Here is a 17,029-nt window from a genome sequence, read left to right on the forward strand (position 1 = left end):
GAGTGTTTTTTTTACACTCGGCACGGCAAAGAGGCTTCTTTGCCGAGTGCCTAAAAATACATTCAGTAAATCATTTGACGCTTGGCAAAGAGTCGGATTCTAGTAAAGTGCAAGGTGATGGTGGCACACGGTAGAGAAGTTTGGCGTTTGGCTGCTTGTGATATTTGCAACTTTTATTTATTTATCTTTAAGCTCAAACGAAAAACGGCTGTAAACACGGATCCAAACCTCTATAACTTTGTGCTCGCTTCTGCACGCAGCATACATATATTAACTTGTTCCCAACGGAGACTAATAACTCATTAATAATGACATATATATATATATATATATATATATATATATATATATATATATCATTATGTGGAGATATAAATGTTGCTAATAGTTATTATAAATTTAGTCAGATTTATGAAAGCTTACCAAGAAGTACTATCTCACAGTGACACTCAAGATAGGGGGAGTACACTAGTACACTTCTAATAAGTACGTGGTACGGCAAAAATATAATCAGAACATACACACAAAACACTGAAATAAACCGCAAACCAAATTTAATTGGAAGCACCGGCATACGATTGATCACCGGCTCTTTACAACAAATTCACAGGAACGGAAGAGGCAGGAAAAATACAGATCGATAGCACGGCCATGCATGCATGCAGAGTCGTACCTCGTACGTGGAAAAGCAATCAAACCATGGATCATTCAAACCGAACCGAAAGGAAAACACGTCTCACATACGTTCGCCCACATATATGCATGCGTGCATGCAAGGGAGGCAACGCACGTCGTCGAGCACGTACGCAAGGGCAAGGCGTTGAGATCGATCGAGGCGCTCAGCACTTGAAGCCGGTGGGCACTGTCTTGCCACAGTAGTTGAGGATAAGACTGAGATCAATTGGCAGATTGAGGTTGATGCCGAGGATGTTGCCCTTGATGGCGGTGCAGAGGCAGACGGCGGCCTCCAGGTCGACGAGCCCCTCCAGCAGCGGGCAGCAAGGCTCCGCGGGCGGCACTGCCACCTTAGCCTTGATGAGGCCCAGCACGTTAGCGCACACGCCCAGCTTCAGCGCGTCCCTGGGGCACTTGCCGAACGACGACGGCGTGGGCGTCGGTGTCGACGGGGTCCAGGCGCTGGCTACGCCGAGCACAACCAGGTTCACGGCCAGGAACAGCACGAAAGCCTTGGACGCCATTGCTCGATCACAAGCCAGTTACCTCTCGAGATCACTCTATCTAATGTAGTTAGAGAGCTCTTAGCTAGGCTTGTTTGCGATGCTTTGATCGCGGTGTCACCAAGGGGGTATTTATAGTTGAGACCCGGGATTAAGAAATCAGTGCACTAGGGCACGGGATGGCGTTCATGTGAACCCCGGCCGGCCATCATATATGCTATGCATGTGAACCGGGTTAGGAAGAGTCCGAGATCTGGATTATTGCCCACCTCGTATAACTAGTGTTTTCCCTTATACGGTGTCGAATATTTTGTGCACGGCTTTCAGTTGGCTCCGCAAATGGCCAAGATCGCTGCCATGGGCTGGCTCGCACTCGCGCTTGTTTTCATCTGATGATTGGGTGTTATTTTAGCTCGGGATCTTGGCGTATCAGACGGTGCGTAGCGTGCGCAAGTGGTGCAGAGGCATTGGGTGTCAAGCAAATGGCGATTAAAAATGAATGTGGCGTGGCTGCGATCATCGTCCATAGGCAATTGATGCGCAAGATCCAAGGCCAGACGAATACCATGGTGCAGGTATATACAAATTAAACTAAGCACTATTGGACGAAGCCTAAGCCACCAGCAAAATTATATGAATCCTGTGTTTTTGTTTAGCTTGGAAACGTAAATGACATTTGAGACACAAATTTTGGGCCTTACATTGATCATTTGTTCTGATGGGCCGACCTTTTTTTGCGACAAAAGAAGATTTATATTAGATAATAGTTATGTACATGAATACGTTACGAGCACTCTGGATTACACTTTCTTAGCTCAGCAAAGCAACCAACTTTTTTTTAGATAATGGATGAAACATCCGGCTTCATCTATCCGAAGATAGAATCAGACCATTTATTACAAAACTTCCACAAAGGGCAAAAGTAAAGGCGGCTGCGACTGAATACAGCGTGGCAAGCCTAGGCCTTGGGGGACAACCGAGGAAGGGAGGAAAGAAGCCATTCCCAAATCCCAAGGCACTTGGCCGGCATTGATGTAGCTTTGTCAAAGAGGTCTCGCAAGACAGAGCAAGGTTAATAATAATGTCGATCGTTGATTGTGTAAGTTTTTTTACAGCCTTCTCTCGGTTCACTCATATAATAGTTAGCTCTTTGTTATTAATATATAGCTCACCTGTCTCTCATACGAAGTTTCTGATTCTTATGTCTAACACAGCTATAAGCTTATAGCCCACTTTTCTCTCTCCTCTCCTCTCCTTTTTTTCTCCACCTGAGCATTTAAAGCTTACAGCCTATTATTATACTTGCTCTCATCCCTATGGTGATGTCAGGCATAACAAACCTGGAGCAGCCAGATCCTTGGCATGCTACATGCTAGCATGCCGGGAAGGCCAGTCACTAGCCTCTGACCTAGGCATCCAGAGTTCCACACTGGCATGCAAGTGACTATGTCAATCTTATCAGAAGTATACGTGGAGCTGGGATTGGGCCTTATGGACAGGTGATCAAGGACATCAAGATGACTTTAATTTGGAGAATTTTACCCCGGCGAAGACTGTTCGTGAGGGGCGCAGATCCAATGGTGATGCTCACACTTTGGCAAGAAGTTGTGTTTATTAGTCGCTAGGTTTATACTTAAAAATTGGTGAGGGGTTTATACTTAAAAATTGGTTATACTTAAAAAAATAACCAATCGTGAGGGGTTTATACTTAAAAATTGGTCATACTTAAAAAGGCCTTGTTTAGTTCCCAAAAATTTTCAAGATTTCCCGTCACATCGAATCTTGCGGCACATGCATGGAGCATTAAATATACATGAAAACAAAAACTATTTGCACAGTTCATCTGTAAACCACGAGATGAATCTTTTGAGCCTAGTTACTCTATAATTGAACAATATTTGTCAAATAAAAATGAAAGTGCTACAGTGCCATTTTTCACAAGTTTTTGCGAACTGAACAAGGCCAAATATGTGTTCGTTTAAGTATGACCATTTTTTTATAAAAACGAGCACATATTTTTATGATGACAAATTAGTATCATCATGAGATATCTTTTCATATTGTACTTATGGTGTCATAGATACATTTTCCTTAATATAATATTTATTAAACTTAAGATAGTTTTATTTTAGATTATCTTAGAAATTAATTTATTTTGGGTAAGAGGGAATACCGAATTGCCAATCAGGGCCGTGGTGAGTTTGGCAGTAAAAGTATACGGTATGTTGGGCTTTTACCAAAACAGTTAACAAACTGCGCAGGACTTGGGACTCTGGGAGGCCCAGAGAAGGAGGCATTTGCACTTGGACGCCGTGTCGCCGAATCTCCTAGCATTGGACCTGATCTCCAGTACAAGCAAATTTCTTTCTTACTGCAAGAGAAGCGTCTATGCTTGTGCGGTTGTGCCTCTGGCTCTGGCGCAAATTCAAGCAAGGGAGGAGGAAGTAGTTCGAACTAGCTTGTTCCATTCAAGCTATATTTGGATAGAGTATAAACATGTTTAGTTCCCCATAGAATGCAAAATTCAAAATGACGTTAGAATGATGAAATACAAAATGTCAAAATTTTCAGAATTATGTTTAGTTTCATTTAAAGTACAGAATTCATTGTCCTCATTAGAGCCTCTTGAGGTTCTTTTGGGTTTTTTTGACCTCTTGAGACAAAAATCCAAAATGGAGAATGGTAACCATTTTGGCAAAAAAAAATGCATGGTGATTAGTTCCATTATACAATATTATGAACCAAAACCCAGAATTTTTGGGGATAAAAGAGGAACTAAACACCCCCTTAGCAAACACACACGAGTTTCAAAATTGAATATATGTTCAAATATGGACACTTCAAAACCAAAAACATCATATCTGTTGTGGACTAGTACTAACTATTATTATGTATATACTGTATATCTGTACTAAAAGAAGCACTAGACAAAAGACGGTAGAGTTGTGCCGGTGCCGCAAAATGATGTGCTGCCATTAGCTGCTAACTTGCTAAGCTTTGCTTCCGAACATCAGGTATCCCAGAAGTGAACCTAACAAGAAGACAAGCAGCACAAACGTCGCTGAGAAGCCGCCAGCAGATGCCTTTGTTTTCCGGAGGAGATCCTGAAAAGGAGCCGCTTCGACCGTTAGTAATCACAAACTAAAGCTGGAAACAGCAAACAGAGCTGGAGAATAACTTCTTTTCTTTTTACGCCGAGGTTGGAGGATTTCTGGTCATAGAAAGCTAAGCTGGCAAACCTCGACAGAAAAAAAAAAAAAGCAATAGAGGCTATGACTTCATCTCATCTTGCATTGTATATTCTTTTGTAGAATGATCAATCCCCAAACCTCCAAAGTATCTTATTGAACTTGGTGGTTTGCTTAATGTAGCAATACCAACTTATATGCATTTTCAGGATGATAAAAACATATTGCTCATTTATTTCCTAAATGTTCAAATGTTTCATTTTCTAAAAGGGCTAATAAAATTGTAATAAAGCACCAAACTAATGTTTGATTTGATTTACTCCCCAAACTATTTCAATTTGGTTCAATTTACGCATTTGAATTTTTTTCTCCGTGCACAAGTAAAGTTTTAATTTCAAATTATCTGAGGTGGAAACATCATAGTTTATGTTAAAAAAATACATCGTAACTTTTTTATCATTATTTCGATAGTTTAGGATATCAAATAATAATAAATTAACATTAGAGATACAAAAATGTATGAAACAAAATGATGGAAACCCATAATGTATTTTTAACATAAATTATGTTGTCCGTTATCACCTCGCAAAACAATTAAATTAAAACTCAACTTGTACGTGGAGAAAATAAAACAAGTTTTGTTAAGGGATAAATTGGACAGAGTGAAATAGTTGGGGGAGTAAATCAACCCAAATGTTAGAGAGTTATCCAGATATAGTCCAACATTGTGTAATTTAAACTTTTACAAAATATAAAAAGGGTTACTTAAGAAAAAATAACATAAATATGGACTAAGTAAAGCGACTAGTCTCCTCAAATACTTTTATTTCTAGAAAATAGAGAGAGAAACACATCATCAGATGAAAATGTCCTACCAGCTCTTTCTGAATCTTCTTGTTTTCCTCTGCATATCTACTTTCCAATTCTAACTTGGATACAGAGTCATCCTTAAAAGGTCCTGCCAGCTCTTTCTGCATCTTCTTGTTTTCCTCTGCATATCTACTTTCCAGTTCTAACTTGGATGTAGAGTCATCCTGAAGAGTCACAAAACAGTCAATGACATGTCAGGGATAAAGTGAATGTTCAGGGCAGGCAGCATCCTGGACTAATGGTGCCGATAATCATGGTGGAATCGATATAAGGAATCAAATTTCTCAATTGTCAAATGTCATTCTGATACAATAACAATTGTAAGAGAAAGGTATTCACATTACAACTAAACAGGAGCTTGTTAGTCTTCTTATGGTAGTTTTTTTTTCTGTCCTCTTCTTTTGTTTTCGGGTTGAGTGAGGGACTGAAGATATTATGATAGAATTTCATGAAACTGGAACTATTCAGTGCAAGGATAAAAAAAAGAAGAAAGAACTATTGACGAATTTTTAGAGCTTATGAATCTTAGAGAACCACAAAGACAAACGATATTTAGGTGGAACTAGAGTCACCTCATCATCTGAAGCTCGTGATCTTAATGTATGCCCTTGTCCTGTTGCCTGAAAAACAATGGAAGGCACCAATCATATCACACTAGGAACGAACATGGCATCATTTGCTCACAAGCAGTAAGGTTATTTAGTACTTACAGAGTTGGACGTCGATGGTCTCCCCACTTCATGGTCCACATCTGAATCAAGAGATCCATCCTCTTCCTCTGTTTCCTCAGGCACGGGTGAGGGAGGATTGGCAGGGACATAGACCACCCTAACCTTGAACTCCTCAACTAACTTGCCTGGTGCTTTACTGAACTACAAGCCACAACGTTAGCGTTACACGATACTCTTGACTGCACAGTGGCATTGTCCATTGAGACTCCATAAACTCGAGTTCTGAAAGAATTTACCATGCCAGGGACAATGTCCTTCTGCGTCGTCCCCACCTCCGCGGCAATGCTCTGAACAAGAAACTTGTCCTTGCAGTAGTAGTCCGGGGGGATCTCCTTGGGCGCTTGCATCGTAACTAGAACAATTTCAGCATACCAATGAGAACGATCGATCAACCATACGACAAAGAAACACAAAGCATACGGGAGAAGCAGACGCACTTGTGATGCCGCAGGATCCCCTGGGCGGCACGACACCGGAGGCAGGCCGCACCGCGTACTTCCTTGGGTTCGTCGTCTTGACCTGCAGATTCGGCGAGATATACAGGGGGAAAAATCAATCGCTTTAGCCTGACTCCGATGCACAAGAACAAGATTGCATCTTTCACCAAAACGAAATTCATCAAATTTTTCACCTTGAAAGCCACCCACTGATCGGTCTTGTTGATGAGCTCAAGACATGCTGAGTTGTGCTTCTTGAGCTCGACTGCTCACGGCAGCCGCGAGAACCCGATCAGATTCGGTCTGATATGCCGAAAGCACACGCAACAAGAAACACGACGAACCAGGATAAGTATGAGCACTTACATGGCATCTTCAAGTCGGAAGGACAGACCCGGAGCAGCGTGTTACTCATGGCGGCGATCAAGCAACAAGGATCAGTAGGGGAAATTGAGCGCCCCGCTTTCTCCTCTCCTCTCCTATCCTCTCCTCTCCAGAACCAAGAATTCGGAAGATCCAATCCAAGAACCCGAAAACTGATGAAATATCCAAGACGGGGGCCCCCCGCGACGTTTCCTGCTCCCGGAAGCAAAAGTGTCGGGACACGAGAGAGACAAATTAAAGCCAGGCTAAGGCTATGACGACTTGACGAGCGCAGGGCTTAAAAATTATGGCTCGGTCCTTTCGGTAGAGGGAAGAAGAAGAAGAACCGAATCGGAGGATCAGATGGGCTCGGACTCTGTGGAGGAGGGTGGAATTTGGGTTGGCGGAAGGTTTAGGGAGGAGGCCGAGTAATGATTGGCTGCGGCGCGGCGGTGGCGCCGTCCCGTCCGTGCTAATCCGGCCGGGTCTCCCCACTGCAATCCTTTCGCCGTTTCGCGCGTTGGTTGGCAGAAGTGGTTGGATTCGGGCAACCCCAAGTCCGCGAGCACCGCCCGTTGCCAGTTAGGATCAGCTGGTGATCGCGCCGCCCACCCTGGCGGACGTGTTGCCTTGCTTGTCCTTGCGGCCGTCGACGAAAACGAGACACCCGAACACCATATCGAAGTTTCATCAGTATATAAAACCTTTTGCCGTAAACTGCAAAAAAGGTCAGCTCCCACTGTTGTGTTGGATGGGGATCTCTCATCTTTTTGTGAGCCTGACGGTACCTGGCCAGGCCTCTGCAGGCGCCACAGTGAACTTTGACGGAGTTTTGCTGTCCACATCATTTGAGGATCGGTCATTTTACCTGAAAGTCTCTGTTTCAGCAGATTATCATTATCCCCGTTGCTGTCGGTAAGCGATCGTTAGAATGATGATGATGATTCAGACGCCAGAAACATGCTGCCCTTCTCAACTGCATCCCACGATCTAACAGGTTGAAGATATTATTAGATGCACTATTGTTGTTGCTGAATTATTGGAGGTCTCGCAAACAATGATTCTAAATTTCGTAGCAGTCTTTTCCTTCACTCCAGCTCTCTTGCCAGCGATGGTGTTCAATTCCCATGTCCTACTCTGATACCCCGTTTGAAAAAAAATGATTTAACCAGAATGATTAGTTGGCATCTTCAAATCAACAAACGGTTCAATTCCCATGTTCCATTTTCTTTTCTTTTCTTTTTTTTTTTTTTGAAATTCCATTTTCTTGTGCTGATGACTTTTAACAATTGCAGGGGGTGTCCTCGCCTGAGAGCAGCACTCTGCATATACATGAATAGCACTAATTTGATAAAATGATAACTAGTACTACAAATCAAACTAACAGCAAGTGTATCACAGTAATCTTGTTTATCTAAATGAATTATGTGCATAGCACCTATACACATGACACCTAACCACTGATGCTGGAAGTATCCAATGCAGAGCAACCAGTAGTGAAGACTAAAAGCCTATCAATGATGCTGGATGTATCCAATGCAGAGCAACCAGCAGTGAAGAAACAGCCTAGCAGCAGGTATGTAGCTGGACCTGGAAGTGGAAACAAAACCAGCTGCTAGTCCATGACTGAAGAATATGGATCTATGAACTATGTAGGCTCATGTATCATTTGCATCAAGCCAGAATGTAAACATTGCTTAGTCGAAAAATGAAGAACATCCCACTTTTTCGTGGTAATCCCTAATCCTAGAAAGTACTCCGTAGAAACAACGTGCCTGCTCAGCAAACTTCAATTGCTTACCATATTTTTCTTCTGAAAGACACGTTAACAGGCTTTGTATTGAGAGCAAAGCAATTACAAGCGAACCAGAGGGTGCAGACAAGCTTGTGTAAGACCGCCACACTAAATGCCTGATGAAATGCTTACCAAAATTGCAACTTCGCAATAACAGACAGCAATGTTGTATCATACACAATGTGGCGGATTCGTGGTGGTACAATAACAACAAGGATTAGCATAAAAGAAAGGTGCTTTGAGCGCACATGAATCTCAAGAGCAAGTTGCTGAGCCAGGCCTCGAACACGCCGAGGCAAGCCCCAGCGACGACGTCGAGGACGTAGTGCCGGCCAAGGAGCACCCTGGACGCCGACGTCGCGGTGGCCCAGAGGAAGAGCGCCTCGCGGGGACGGAAGCCGGCGGCGGCGAGGAAGGAGGCGACGAGGAAGGCGCGGGAGGAGTGGCCGCTGGGGAAAGACCAGTGGTCGGCGGCGACGGCGACGTACATGTCCTTGGCGTTGTAGTCCGGGCGCGGGCGGCGGACGACGACCTTGACGAGGCCGACGAGGATGAGGTCCAGCACGAGGCCAGCAACAAGGCCTGCCAGGATCGGGTTGGCCGGGGACGCGGAGAGGAGGAGCAGGGAGATGGGGACAGGCAGCCAGATGCGGCCGTCGCCAGCGACCTCGAGCGCCTTGAGGAGGAGGCGCGGCACCGGGCCGAAGAGGGCGTGCAGGCGGAGAGACACGGCCGCGTCTAGGCCCCGGACACCACCTAGGAGGGTGGGCTTTGACGGCGCCGGCGGCGAGGTGGTGGTTGCGGTTGCCATGCGCGCCGGCAGGGGCGATTGGGGAAGTTTGTCGAACTGGAATCGCAGATCAGGATTGGCCAAGGGGAAAATCCGACGAAGCAAAATCTCGCTTCGGTGGGATCGACCCACTGGGCCTTCTTGTCAGGCCTTGTTTACTTTCCAGAAAATTTTGCAAAATTTTTCACATTCTCCGTCACATCGAATCTTTATACGTATGCATAGAGTATTAAATATAGACAAAAATAAAAACTAATTGCACAGTTTGGTCGAAATTGACGAGACGAATCTTTTGAGTCTAGTTAGTCCATGATTGGACAATATTTGTCAAATACAAACGAAAGTGCTACAGTGTCCATTTCCCAAAATTTTTCGGAACTAAACAAGGCCTGATATTGGGCTCAAAATGGGAAAGTTAAGTCCATTTGACACCCCTAATTTTCAACGAAGTCTGAATGTTTGATTCGCCTCTTCTAAATAAACTGTTTTTATTCCCCTCGAAAAAAACTGTTTTTATTCCTTAAAAAATTGTTTTTGTGATAAAAAATAAACTATCATATGATGAAGCATGGTATTAAAAACAAACAAATTCATATTTTTCTATGCTAAAATACATTTTCTAATAATAGATCAGATTTTAGTCTTTTTAACTACGTATTTCTTTAAATTTAAGATATTTTAAAAACACTTAACAAACATTTGATCTCCTTAAACTATCAATTTAATCTGATTTGCGTCCCCTCACACATGATGTGATGCCATGTAGCACACTCAAATTTTTTTATTTTTAACCCAAATTCGAAACTAAATTCAAATTTGATCCGCTTTTAAAAGTTTTTTTAAAACTAGGCCGTTTGGCTCCGCCACCATGCATGGCGGGGCAAATGCACACGACCCTGCCATACATGGCGGCGGGGTAGTCATGCCACGTGGCTGCCACCTGCCAGCCCGTGTTGACGTGGACCCTGCCATGGTCCATGGCGGGTTAGGAGGACCCGACGTGGATCATGGCGGGTTAGGGTACCCCGCCGCGCATCATGGCGGGGTGGTCCCTGACAAAACGGCCCAGCCAGCCAGGTCTGTTGTTTGACACAACCCGCCCGCCCCGCGGCCTCGCACCGCCGCCGCGCCGTGCCCGCCGGCCCCTCCCCGCGCCCCGCCCCGCGCCCGCCGAGCCTCGCCCCCGCCCCCGCCGGTGGCCATGCGTGGTTGCCGCGCCCCGCGTCACGTCCCCCCCCCCCCCCCCCGCCGGTGGCCGTGCGTGGTTAGTTTTAAAAAATTTTCCAAATCGGTCTAAATTTGAATTTTGTTCTAAATTTGGGCTAAATATAAAAAAAATCGCACATTCAGAGGCGAAAGCTACTCGGTAGTCGGAGGTGCAAATACACCCGCTAAAAAGTTAGAAAGCAGTAATTATAACTAAAAAGTCACCATATTATGCATTGCTTATGACATAAGTTTACGTACCCACAAAGCAAGTCCATATCTATAATTCACTCTAGCTTTACCACTAGTTACAGTGATGTGGCGTCATGTTAGCTAAAATCACATTCAAAACCACTTAGAAATCAAATTTCAATGATTTTAGAAGTTAGAGAAGGTAAAAAATTCTTGATGGGAACATCGTCAGTCTCGAGTTGTCATAGAGGTATGTTGGAGGTGTTCATAGAGGTATGTTTTATATCCTTGTGTTTATAAGAGTAAGTGTATATATGCTCTGAGTGTCTTATGAATGTCTATACTATGTAATACGAACATGAAAAAGAAAAAATCGCCTCTCGATTGGAGGGAAACTTCAACAATAGTTAGGGAGGCCATATGGATTTCCCCCATGAATGAACATGTTCCTGTTTGTATTATTTGTATCGTGGGCTTCGTGTCTCAAAATCCTGCAGAGTGTACTTGGCCCTATTTAGCTCCCCACCCAAATATTCATCCCATTCAATCTTTGATACATGCATAGAGCATTGAATGTAGATGAAAAAAATAATTGCATAGTTTGGTTGTAAATCACGAGATAAATTTTTAAGCATAATTAGTCTATGATTAGCTATAATTACTATAGTAACTCACATGTGCTAATGACAGGTTAATTAGACTTAATAAATTCGTCTCATAGTTTCTAGTCAAGCTATGTATTTTTTTTTATTAGGCCGTGTTTAGTTGGTGAAGAAAAAAATTTTGTGACACTGTAGTACGTTCGTTTGTTTGTGGTAATTATTGTCCAATCATAGACTAACTAGGCTCAAAAGATTCGTCTCGTAAATTTTAACCAAACTATATAATTAGTTTTATTTTCGTCTATATTTAATACTCCATGCATGCGTCTAAAGATTTGATGTGACAGGGAATCTTGAAAAATTTTAGGTTTTTTTGGGTGGAAGTAAACAAGGCCTTAGTATCTAACATATCTGGTGTGACTTTCAAAAAATTTCTTTTTACAACCTAAACAAGGCCGAGCTCAAGGACGTCATTTTGTATTTACCTTGGCGGTTTTTGCAACCGCCACGGTCACAAAGTCACGGTTAATCGTACACGAAAGATTGTTGCTATTCTTTTAGGCCTTATTTATTTCTCAATTTCTTTTGCAAATTTTTTTCAGATTACCTATCACATCAAATCTTACAACACACGTATAAAGCATTGAATATAAATTAAAAAATAACTAATTGCACAGTTTATTTGTAATTTGAGAGACGAATCTTTTAAGCATAATTAGTCTATAATTGAATAATATTTATCAAATATAAACAAAAGTGTTAAAAGTAGAACACTAGTAAAGATCCGGGGCAAAGTGGCGGTACAGCATAGCACTGTGCGTCTGCCGTCTGCGTGGGCAAGAAACGGCCAAGCTGCATTCTGCATTTCTGGCAGAGCATTTGACGGGCCGGGACGAGGCCGCCACAGAAGAATACATGCGGGTGCACGGGATCTCGGCCGCCCGGATCGAGAGGTCAGCGCGCATGGGGCAGTGGGCGCGGCAGGCCGCCTCGCTCGCCCTCGCGCATGGGCCTTTTGGCACGGTGGCGCACGCACGGAGAGGACCAGCGCCCAGCGGCATGCGGCAGGGCGTGGCGTGAGCAAGCAAAGGCTGGGCCGTAGCACTACGTGGTAGCGATGCATATATGCATCGGAACTCACACCCGCCCGTTCAAATCCCCCCCTCGAACTGGCCTCTGGGCTGGCGAGTATCTTACGGCCGGTGACCGGATTCCAACGCCTAGTTGGGCTTTTTCCATTTTTTACGTGGAGCACGTTGCTGCTCAGTGATCGCTCGTTCATTGATTATGCGTTGATTTGACTTGGTTTGAAATTTAAAATTCATACACATACGGACAGCAGTGCAGTACTACTATCTGATGAAGCATTTAACTCGGGGTTTGCTGAATGATCTTAGTTTCGCTCTCACAAACTGATCGGACCAATTCAAATTGCAGTGTACTACTGCTGTGCTACTACGGAGTATTGCTATTATACTATTTTACCACCTCCCTCTCCTCGTGGGATCAGAATCGAATTGAATCGACAGAAAGCGCGCACGCATGGGCCTTTTTGACACGCAATCTGGTGCGAATGCGTCGAAAAAGTACGGTGGTGACGTGGTGATATCCTCTGCGCGCGAGGGCAAGAAAAAAGGCCACTTTGGGCACCATACTCTGCCGCGGCCTTTAGTTCAAAACACGACTAGACGAGAACCAACCTACGTCACGACTAGATAACACATGCATGCGTACTTTGTTCAGTGAATGAGCCTGCCTGCTCTTTTGTTGACAAACAGCCCAATTTAACCGTAAATCCATCCACATTTCCGGAGCGACAGAGAGTACGACGTACTACTCCTAGTCAAGGGATGAAAACGGTCGGAAAGGGTCGAAAAACTCCTAAATTGTTTTCTACTTTTACATTTGAAATACGAAAACGAAAACGGTAAAGTCGGACACGAAAACGAACACGAACTTACGAAATATCGAGAATTTCGAAAACGAACCAATTCGATCGGATTTATGTCGAACACGGTCGATATAGGAAAACTCAATACGAAATACTAATATATAAAAGTGCATGACTAAAAGTATATATAGGATCAAGTTCAAGTGCATATAATAATTAAAAAGTGCATGCTCCTTAGTCTTAGGTATTTAATACAATAGCCCACACATAAATACAAGTCTAGAATAAGCAATTAATAGCTAACATGAACACAACTAGCATGGAACACAACTAGTTCAAGTGCATTATTGTCTGGCAGGTAATTTGAGCATATTTATCTATATGGTGGTATCGGGCCTATTGGCTAATTGAGCCATGTGCACAAGAAAACAAAATAATCAGAGATGGTGTTGCACGGCACTATGAGGCCTGCATTTACAATCAGCTAGGCAACCAGTAGGTACGGGCTTATGTTAGAGCTAGTAGATAGACATCAAATCAAATCAGCTAATGGTTCGTGATTTTGCCCGCTCACTCATGATTCTCAAGTCATCAACGGGTCATATATACTTCCAGCCTAACCTGCCAACCTTGCGTGCCAAACCGCACGACTGCTCGATCTTCTCGAAAAAACTAAAAAAGTTTTCAAGATTCTCCGTCACATTGAATCTTGTGGCACATGCATGAAGCACTAAATATAACAAAAACAAAAATTAATTAAACAGTTTACCTGTAAATCGCGAGACGAATCTTTTGATCTTAATTAGTCCGTAATTAGATAATATTTGTCATAAACAAACGAAAATGCTACAGTGTTAAAATCTAAAAACTTTTTCACAACTAAACAAGGCCTTACACCACAAACACATATGTGCGTGCCTCCATCTCTATGAATCCATGTGTATACGCTACTTGTACAAGCTCCTAACATTTAAATTACTCATCTAACGGATTTTAAGATTAACGAAATCATCATTCTTGGTAGACACGCGTCGTCTTAGCCCGCTTTTTTTTTTTTTTGGCCTGCCCTCCGCCGGCGCCGGGTGAAAACGCGCATCGCCCGGACGGCGCAGGCATCATCGTCGGCCCCCGACAGCAGGAGACGACGACGCTCGACGTACAACAACCCGGCGTCGAGGTAATATTATATTGTTGCATCGTCGTGTACCGGGCGCGGCGCCCGCGTCTCTCTCCAGCGCAGGGGCATCAGCAGCAGCTACCGCTGGTTCGCCTTCATTCAGGCCTACCTAGTTCTCAAAAAAAATTTACAAAATTTTATAGATTCTCCGTCACATCGAATCTTTAGACGTATGCATAAAGTATTAAATATAGATAAAAATAAAAACTAATTGCACAGTTTGGTCGAAATTGACGAGACGAATCTTTTGACCCTAGTTAGTCCATAATTGGACAATATTTGTCAAATACAAACAAAAGTGTCACTATTCATATTTTGGAAGCCGATCGAGGGCGCGCACGGCGATGTCATGGGCCAGGAAGGGTCGAACCGCTTTGCCTTGATAGGTGTAGTAGACTCGTCCGAGGATAGTGCTTGAGCATGCATGCCAGTGGCCGAGAGTGCCATCAAACCGTCAGGCGTCAGCTGGTACGTGTTGCGTTGCGTGGCCGAGAAACGACGATGACATGCACAAACAGTTGCGCGCGCGAGGTGGACGCCCGCTTCACATGCCGCTTCCATGGCCTCTCGATCGGTCCTCCTCGGCCGCTTTTTCAGCGGGTGCCTGCGTGCATGGCGTGACCTCGCGGCGGACGTTGGCGTATATAGAATGGAATGGAATGGGATGGGATGTCACGAGAGGTAGCATATGACGATCATACATCATTCTGTGCCAATAATGCTGGTTCCGTTGTAAACATTGGATATACTACTGGTATTAGGCTAGCTAGTAGTACCAATGCAATGCAATGATACGTGCTTTGGCGGATAGTAGCTAGCTAGGCAGCTACCTGAAACGTATGCAAAGGCTCAAAGGCATGTGAGCTAGAACAGGAAGCTAGCCTAGCAACATGACATGCGTGACTTGTAACGAGTGTTTTTAAGCGTAACTTCAATTACGTCCTGTATTTTGATGACTAGTACTAGTCACAGTAGTATAATAGCCCTTTTGTTATTTGGAACCGGAAAGACAGTACAAATTGATCGCAAGCTTAAATAGTGCTCTGTTCTGCCTTCCACCAAATTAATAACAGCCCTAGTTACCGCGAATGCTTTGCATGCAATGCAAACAGTTTCCTACATACTACAGATACCGTACATTGACAGAGCATTGTACTACTACTGGCTGTAATAAATAGTAAATTTTACTCTTATCAGGCGAGCTCTGTCTCGGCATCTCTATAACACTGACAGCTGCATGCGGTACCTAGCCAGTTGCCAGGCACTGAGAGGCACAGTCCACAATCAGCGCTATATTAGCTGACCAGTTAAGGCAGTTGTACAGAGTGCCGAGCATAGTAACAGCTCTGTTTGCTTAACCATATATACGAACGTGTCCTAGCCTCCACGGTAGCTGCTATTGCTGCACCACCCAGCACCGCACAGCCATCCGGCGTCAGCCACAACGACCGCTGCATCTCCGGCCGGCCGCCGGGGCGCCTCCTCATGCCGGAGAAGCCTCCACCGCTCAGCCGCCGCCCGACCGCGGCGGCGGGGAGCTGGGTCCGGTCCCTCCACTGCAAGTCCATGGCGGCCGACGACGTGGCCGCCAGAGTCGCGACAGCGGCGGCGCCCAAGAAGCTCCACCCGCTCCTCCCGCGCGGCGCTGGCTGCGGGAGCTCCGGCGACACCCTCAGCCACGTCGTCTCGTCCAAGCCCACCAGCAGGCCGAAGCCCAAGCCCAAGCCCAAGCCGAGTCCCGAACCGGCGAAGAGGAAGACGGCCAAGCCGAAGCCGGCGGCTGTGCCGCCGTCGCCGCCTCCGGGCCCTCTCGGCCCGGTCCCGGCGCTCACCGAGCTCCCGGCGGGGCACTCGTCGCGGCAGGTGGTGGAGATCATCTTCCTCTCCTCGTGGTCGTCTCCGCTTCCGGTTCCGGTTCCACAACCTCCGCCTCCACGGGGACCGGGAGCGCCCACCACCACCACCAGCAGCAGCGCGTTCCCGGGCGTGGTGGAGATGATGTTCCGCGTGCACAACCCGGCGCGCGCCGTGGCGCGCTTCGAGGACTACCGCGCCGCGGTGCGCGCCCGGGCCGGCGGGGCCTCGCGCAGCGCGGCCGACGGCAACGAGATGATGCGCTTCTCCCCGGCGCCGCCGTACGGCTCCTCCTCGGCGTCTACCGCGACAACAGGCGGCGAGGACGACGGCGCCCCGCGCATCCGGACGTTCGACGGCAGCGGCGGTGCGCACGCCAGCGCGGCGCGCGGCCCCCCCGCGGCCGGCCGCCGCGCCATGTTCCTGTGCAGGGTCATCGCCGGCCGCGTGGCGGAGACGGAGGCAGCGGCGGCCGGCAAGGACGAGCACTTCGACTCCGTCCGGGTCGGCAGGGGCGGCGAGCTGGTGGTGTTCGATCGGCGCGCCGTGCTCCCATGCTTCCTCATCATCTACAAGCTGTAAAAAGAGGGGGGAAAGAAAAAACATCGCGATGTCCATTAACCCTGCTGCTAATTCTTTTCTCACATCTCACTTGCCTGCTAAACCAGTCAACTGCATATAGCATACTACTGTAGGTGTGAATAATCTCATCAGTACTTGCGTCCAATCAAATCAACCGTTAACCTTCGCCATTA

The 17,029-nt window shown here is 45.6% G+C and overlaps 4 protein-coding genes across 4 annotated transcripts; 1 reads left to right on the plus strand and 3 right to left on the minus strand.

Annotated features, from left to right (window-relative positions):
- On the minus strand, positions 508–1,360 carry LOC8073946 (14 kDa proline-rich protein DC2.15). Its single transcript, XM_002454482.2, has one exon. The coding sequence runs from the start codon at positions 1,197–1,199 to the stop codon at positions 840–842; it is 360 nt and encodes a 119-aa protein (XP_002454527.1). The 5' UTR covers positions 1,200–1,360; the 3' UTR covers positions 508–839.
- Positions 3,966–7,420, minus strand: LOC8073947 (vesicle-associated protein 1-3). The gene is made up of 8 exons (XM_002454483.2): positions 6,771–7,420; positions 6,599–6,669; positions 6,405–6,486; positions 6,204–6,319; positions 5,947–6,108; positions 5,809–5,856; positions 5,242–5,400; positions 3,966–4,282 (listed from the first exon to the last, which is right to left on the minus strand). The coding sequence occupies exons 1-8, from the start codon at positions 6,817–6,819 to the stop codon at positions 4,169–4,171; spliced, it is 801 nt and encodes a 266-aa protein (XP_002454528.1). The 5' UTR covers positions 6,820–7,420; the 3' UTR covers positions 3,966–4,168.
- Positions 8,544–9,476, minus strand: LOC8073948 (probable lipid phosphate phosphatase beta). The gene has a single exon (XM_002454484.2). It carries the CDS (start codon positions 9,371–9,373, stop codon positions 8,780–8,782), a length of 594 nt encoding a protein of 197 aa, XP_002454529.1. The 5' UTR covers positions 9,374–9,476; the 3' UTR covers positions 8,544–8,779.
- LOC8073949 (formin-like protein 5) lies at positions 15,421–17,029 on the plus strand. The gene has a single exon (XM_002452750.2). It carries the CDS (start codon positions 15,906–15,908, stop codon positions 16,854–16,856), a length of 951 nt encoding a protein of 316 aa, XP_002452795.2. The 5' UTR covers positions 15,421–15,905; the 3' UTR covers positions 16,857–17,029.

Source organism: Sorghum bicolor, chromosome 4 (genome assembly GCF_000003195.3).
Source record: "Sorghum bicolor cultivar BTx623 chromosome 4, Sorghum_bicolor_NCBIv3, whole genome shotgun sequence".
Classification (NCBI taxonomy): Eukaryota; Viridiplantae; Streptophyta; class Magnoliopsida; order Poales; family Poaceae; genus Sorghum; species Sorghum bicolor.

Coding starts and splice junctions, on each gene's coding strand:
- LOC8073946 (XM_002454482.2), bottom strand. CDS start 1,199: ATGGCGTCCAAGGCTTTCGTGCTGTTCCTGGCCGTGAACCTGGTTGTG.
- LOC8073947 (XM_002454483.2), bottom strand. CDS start 6,819: ATGAGTAACACGCTGCTCCGGGTCTGTCCTTCCGACTTGAAGATGCCA. Junction 6,670..6,770: donor TTCCGACTTGAAGATGCCAT/GTAAGTGCTCAT, acceptor TGCCGTGAGCAG/TCGAGCTCAAGAAGCACAAC. Junction 6,487..6,598: donor ATCAGTGGGTGGCTTTCAAG/GTGAAAAATTTG, acceptor CCGAATCTGCAG/GTCAAGACGACGAACCCAAG.
- LOC8073948 (XM_002454484.2), bottom strand. CDS start 9,373: ATGGCAACCGCAACCACCACCTCGCCGCCGGCGCCGTCAAAGCCCACC.
- LOC8073949 (XM_002452750.2), top strand. CDS start 15,906: ATGCCGGAGAAGCCTCCACCGCTCAGCCGCCGCCCGACCGCGGCGGCG.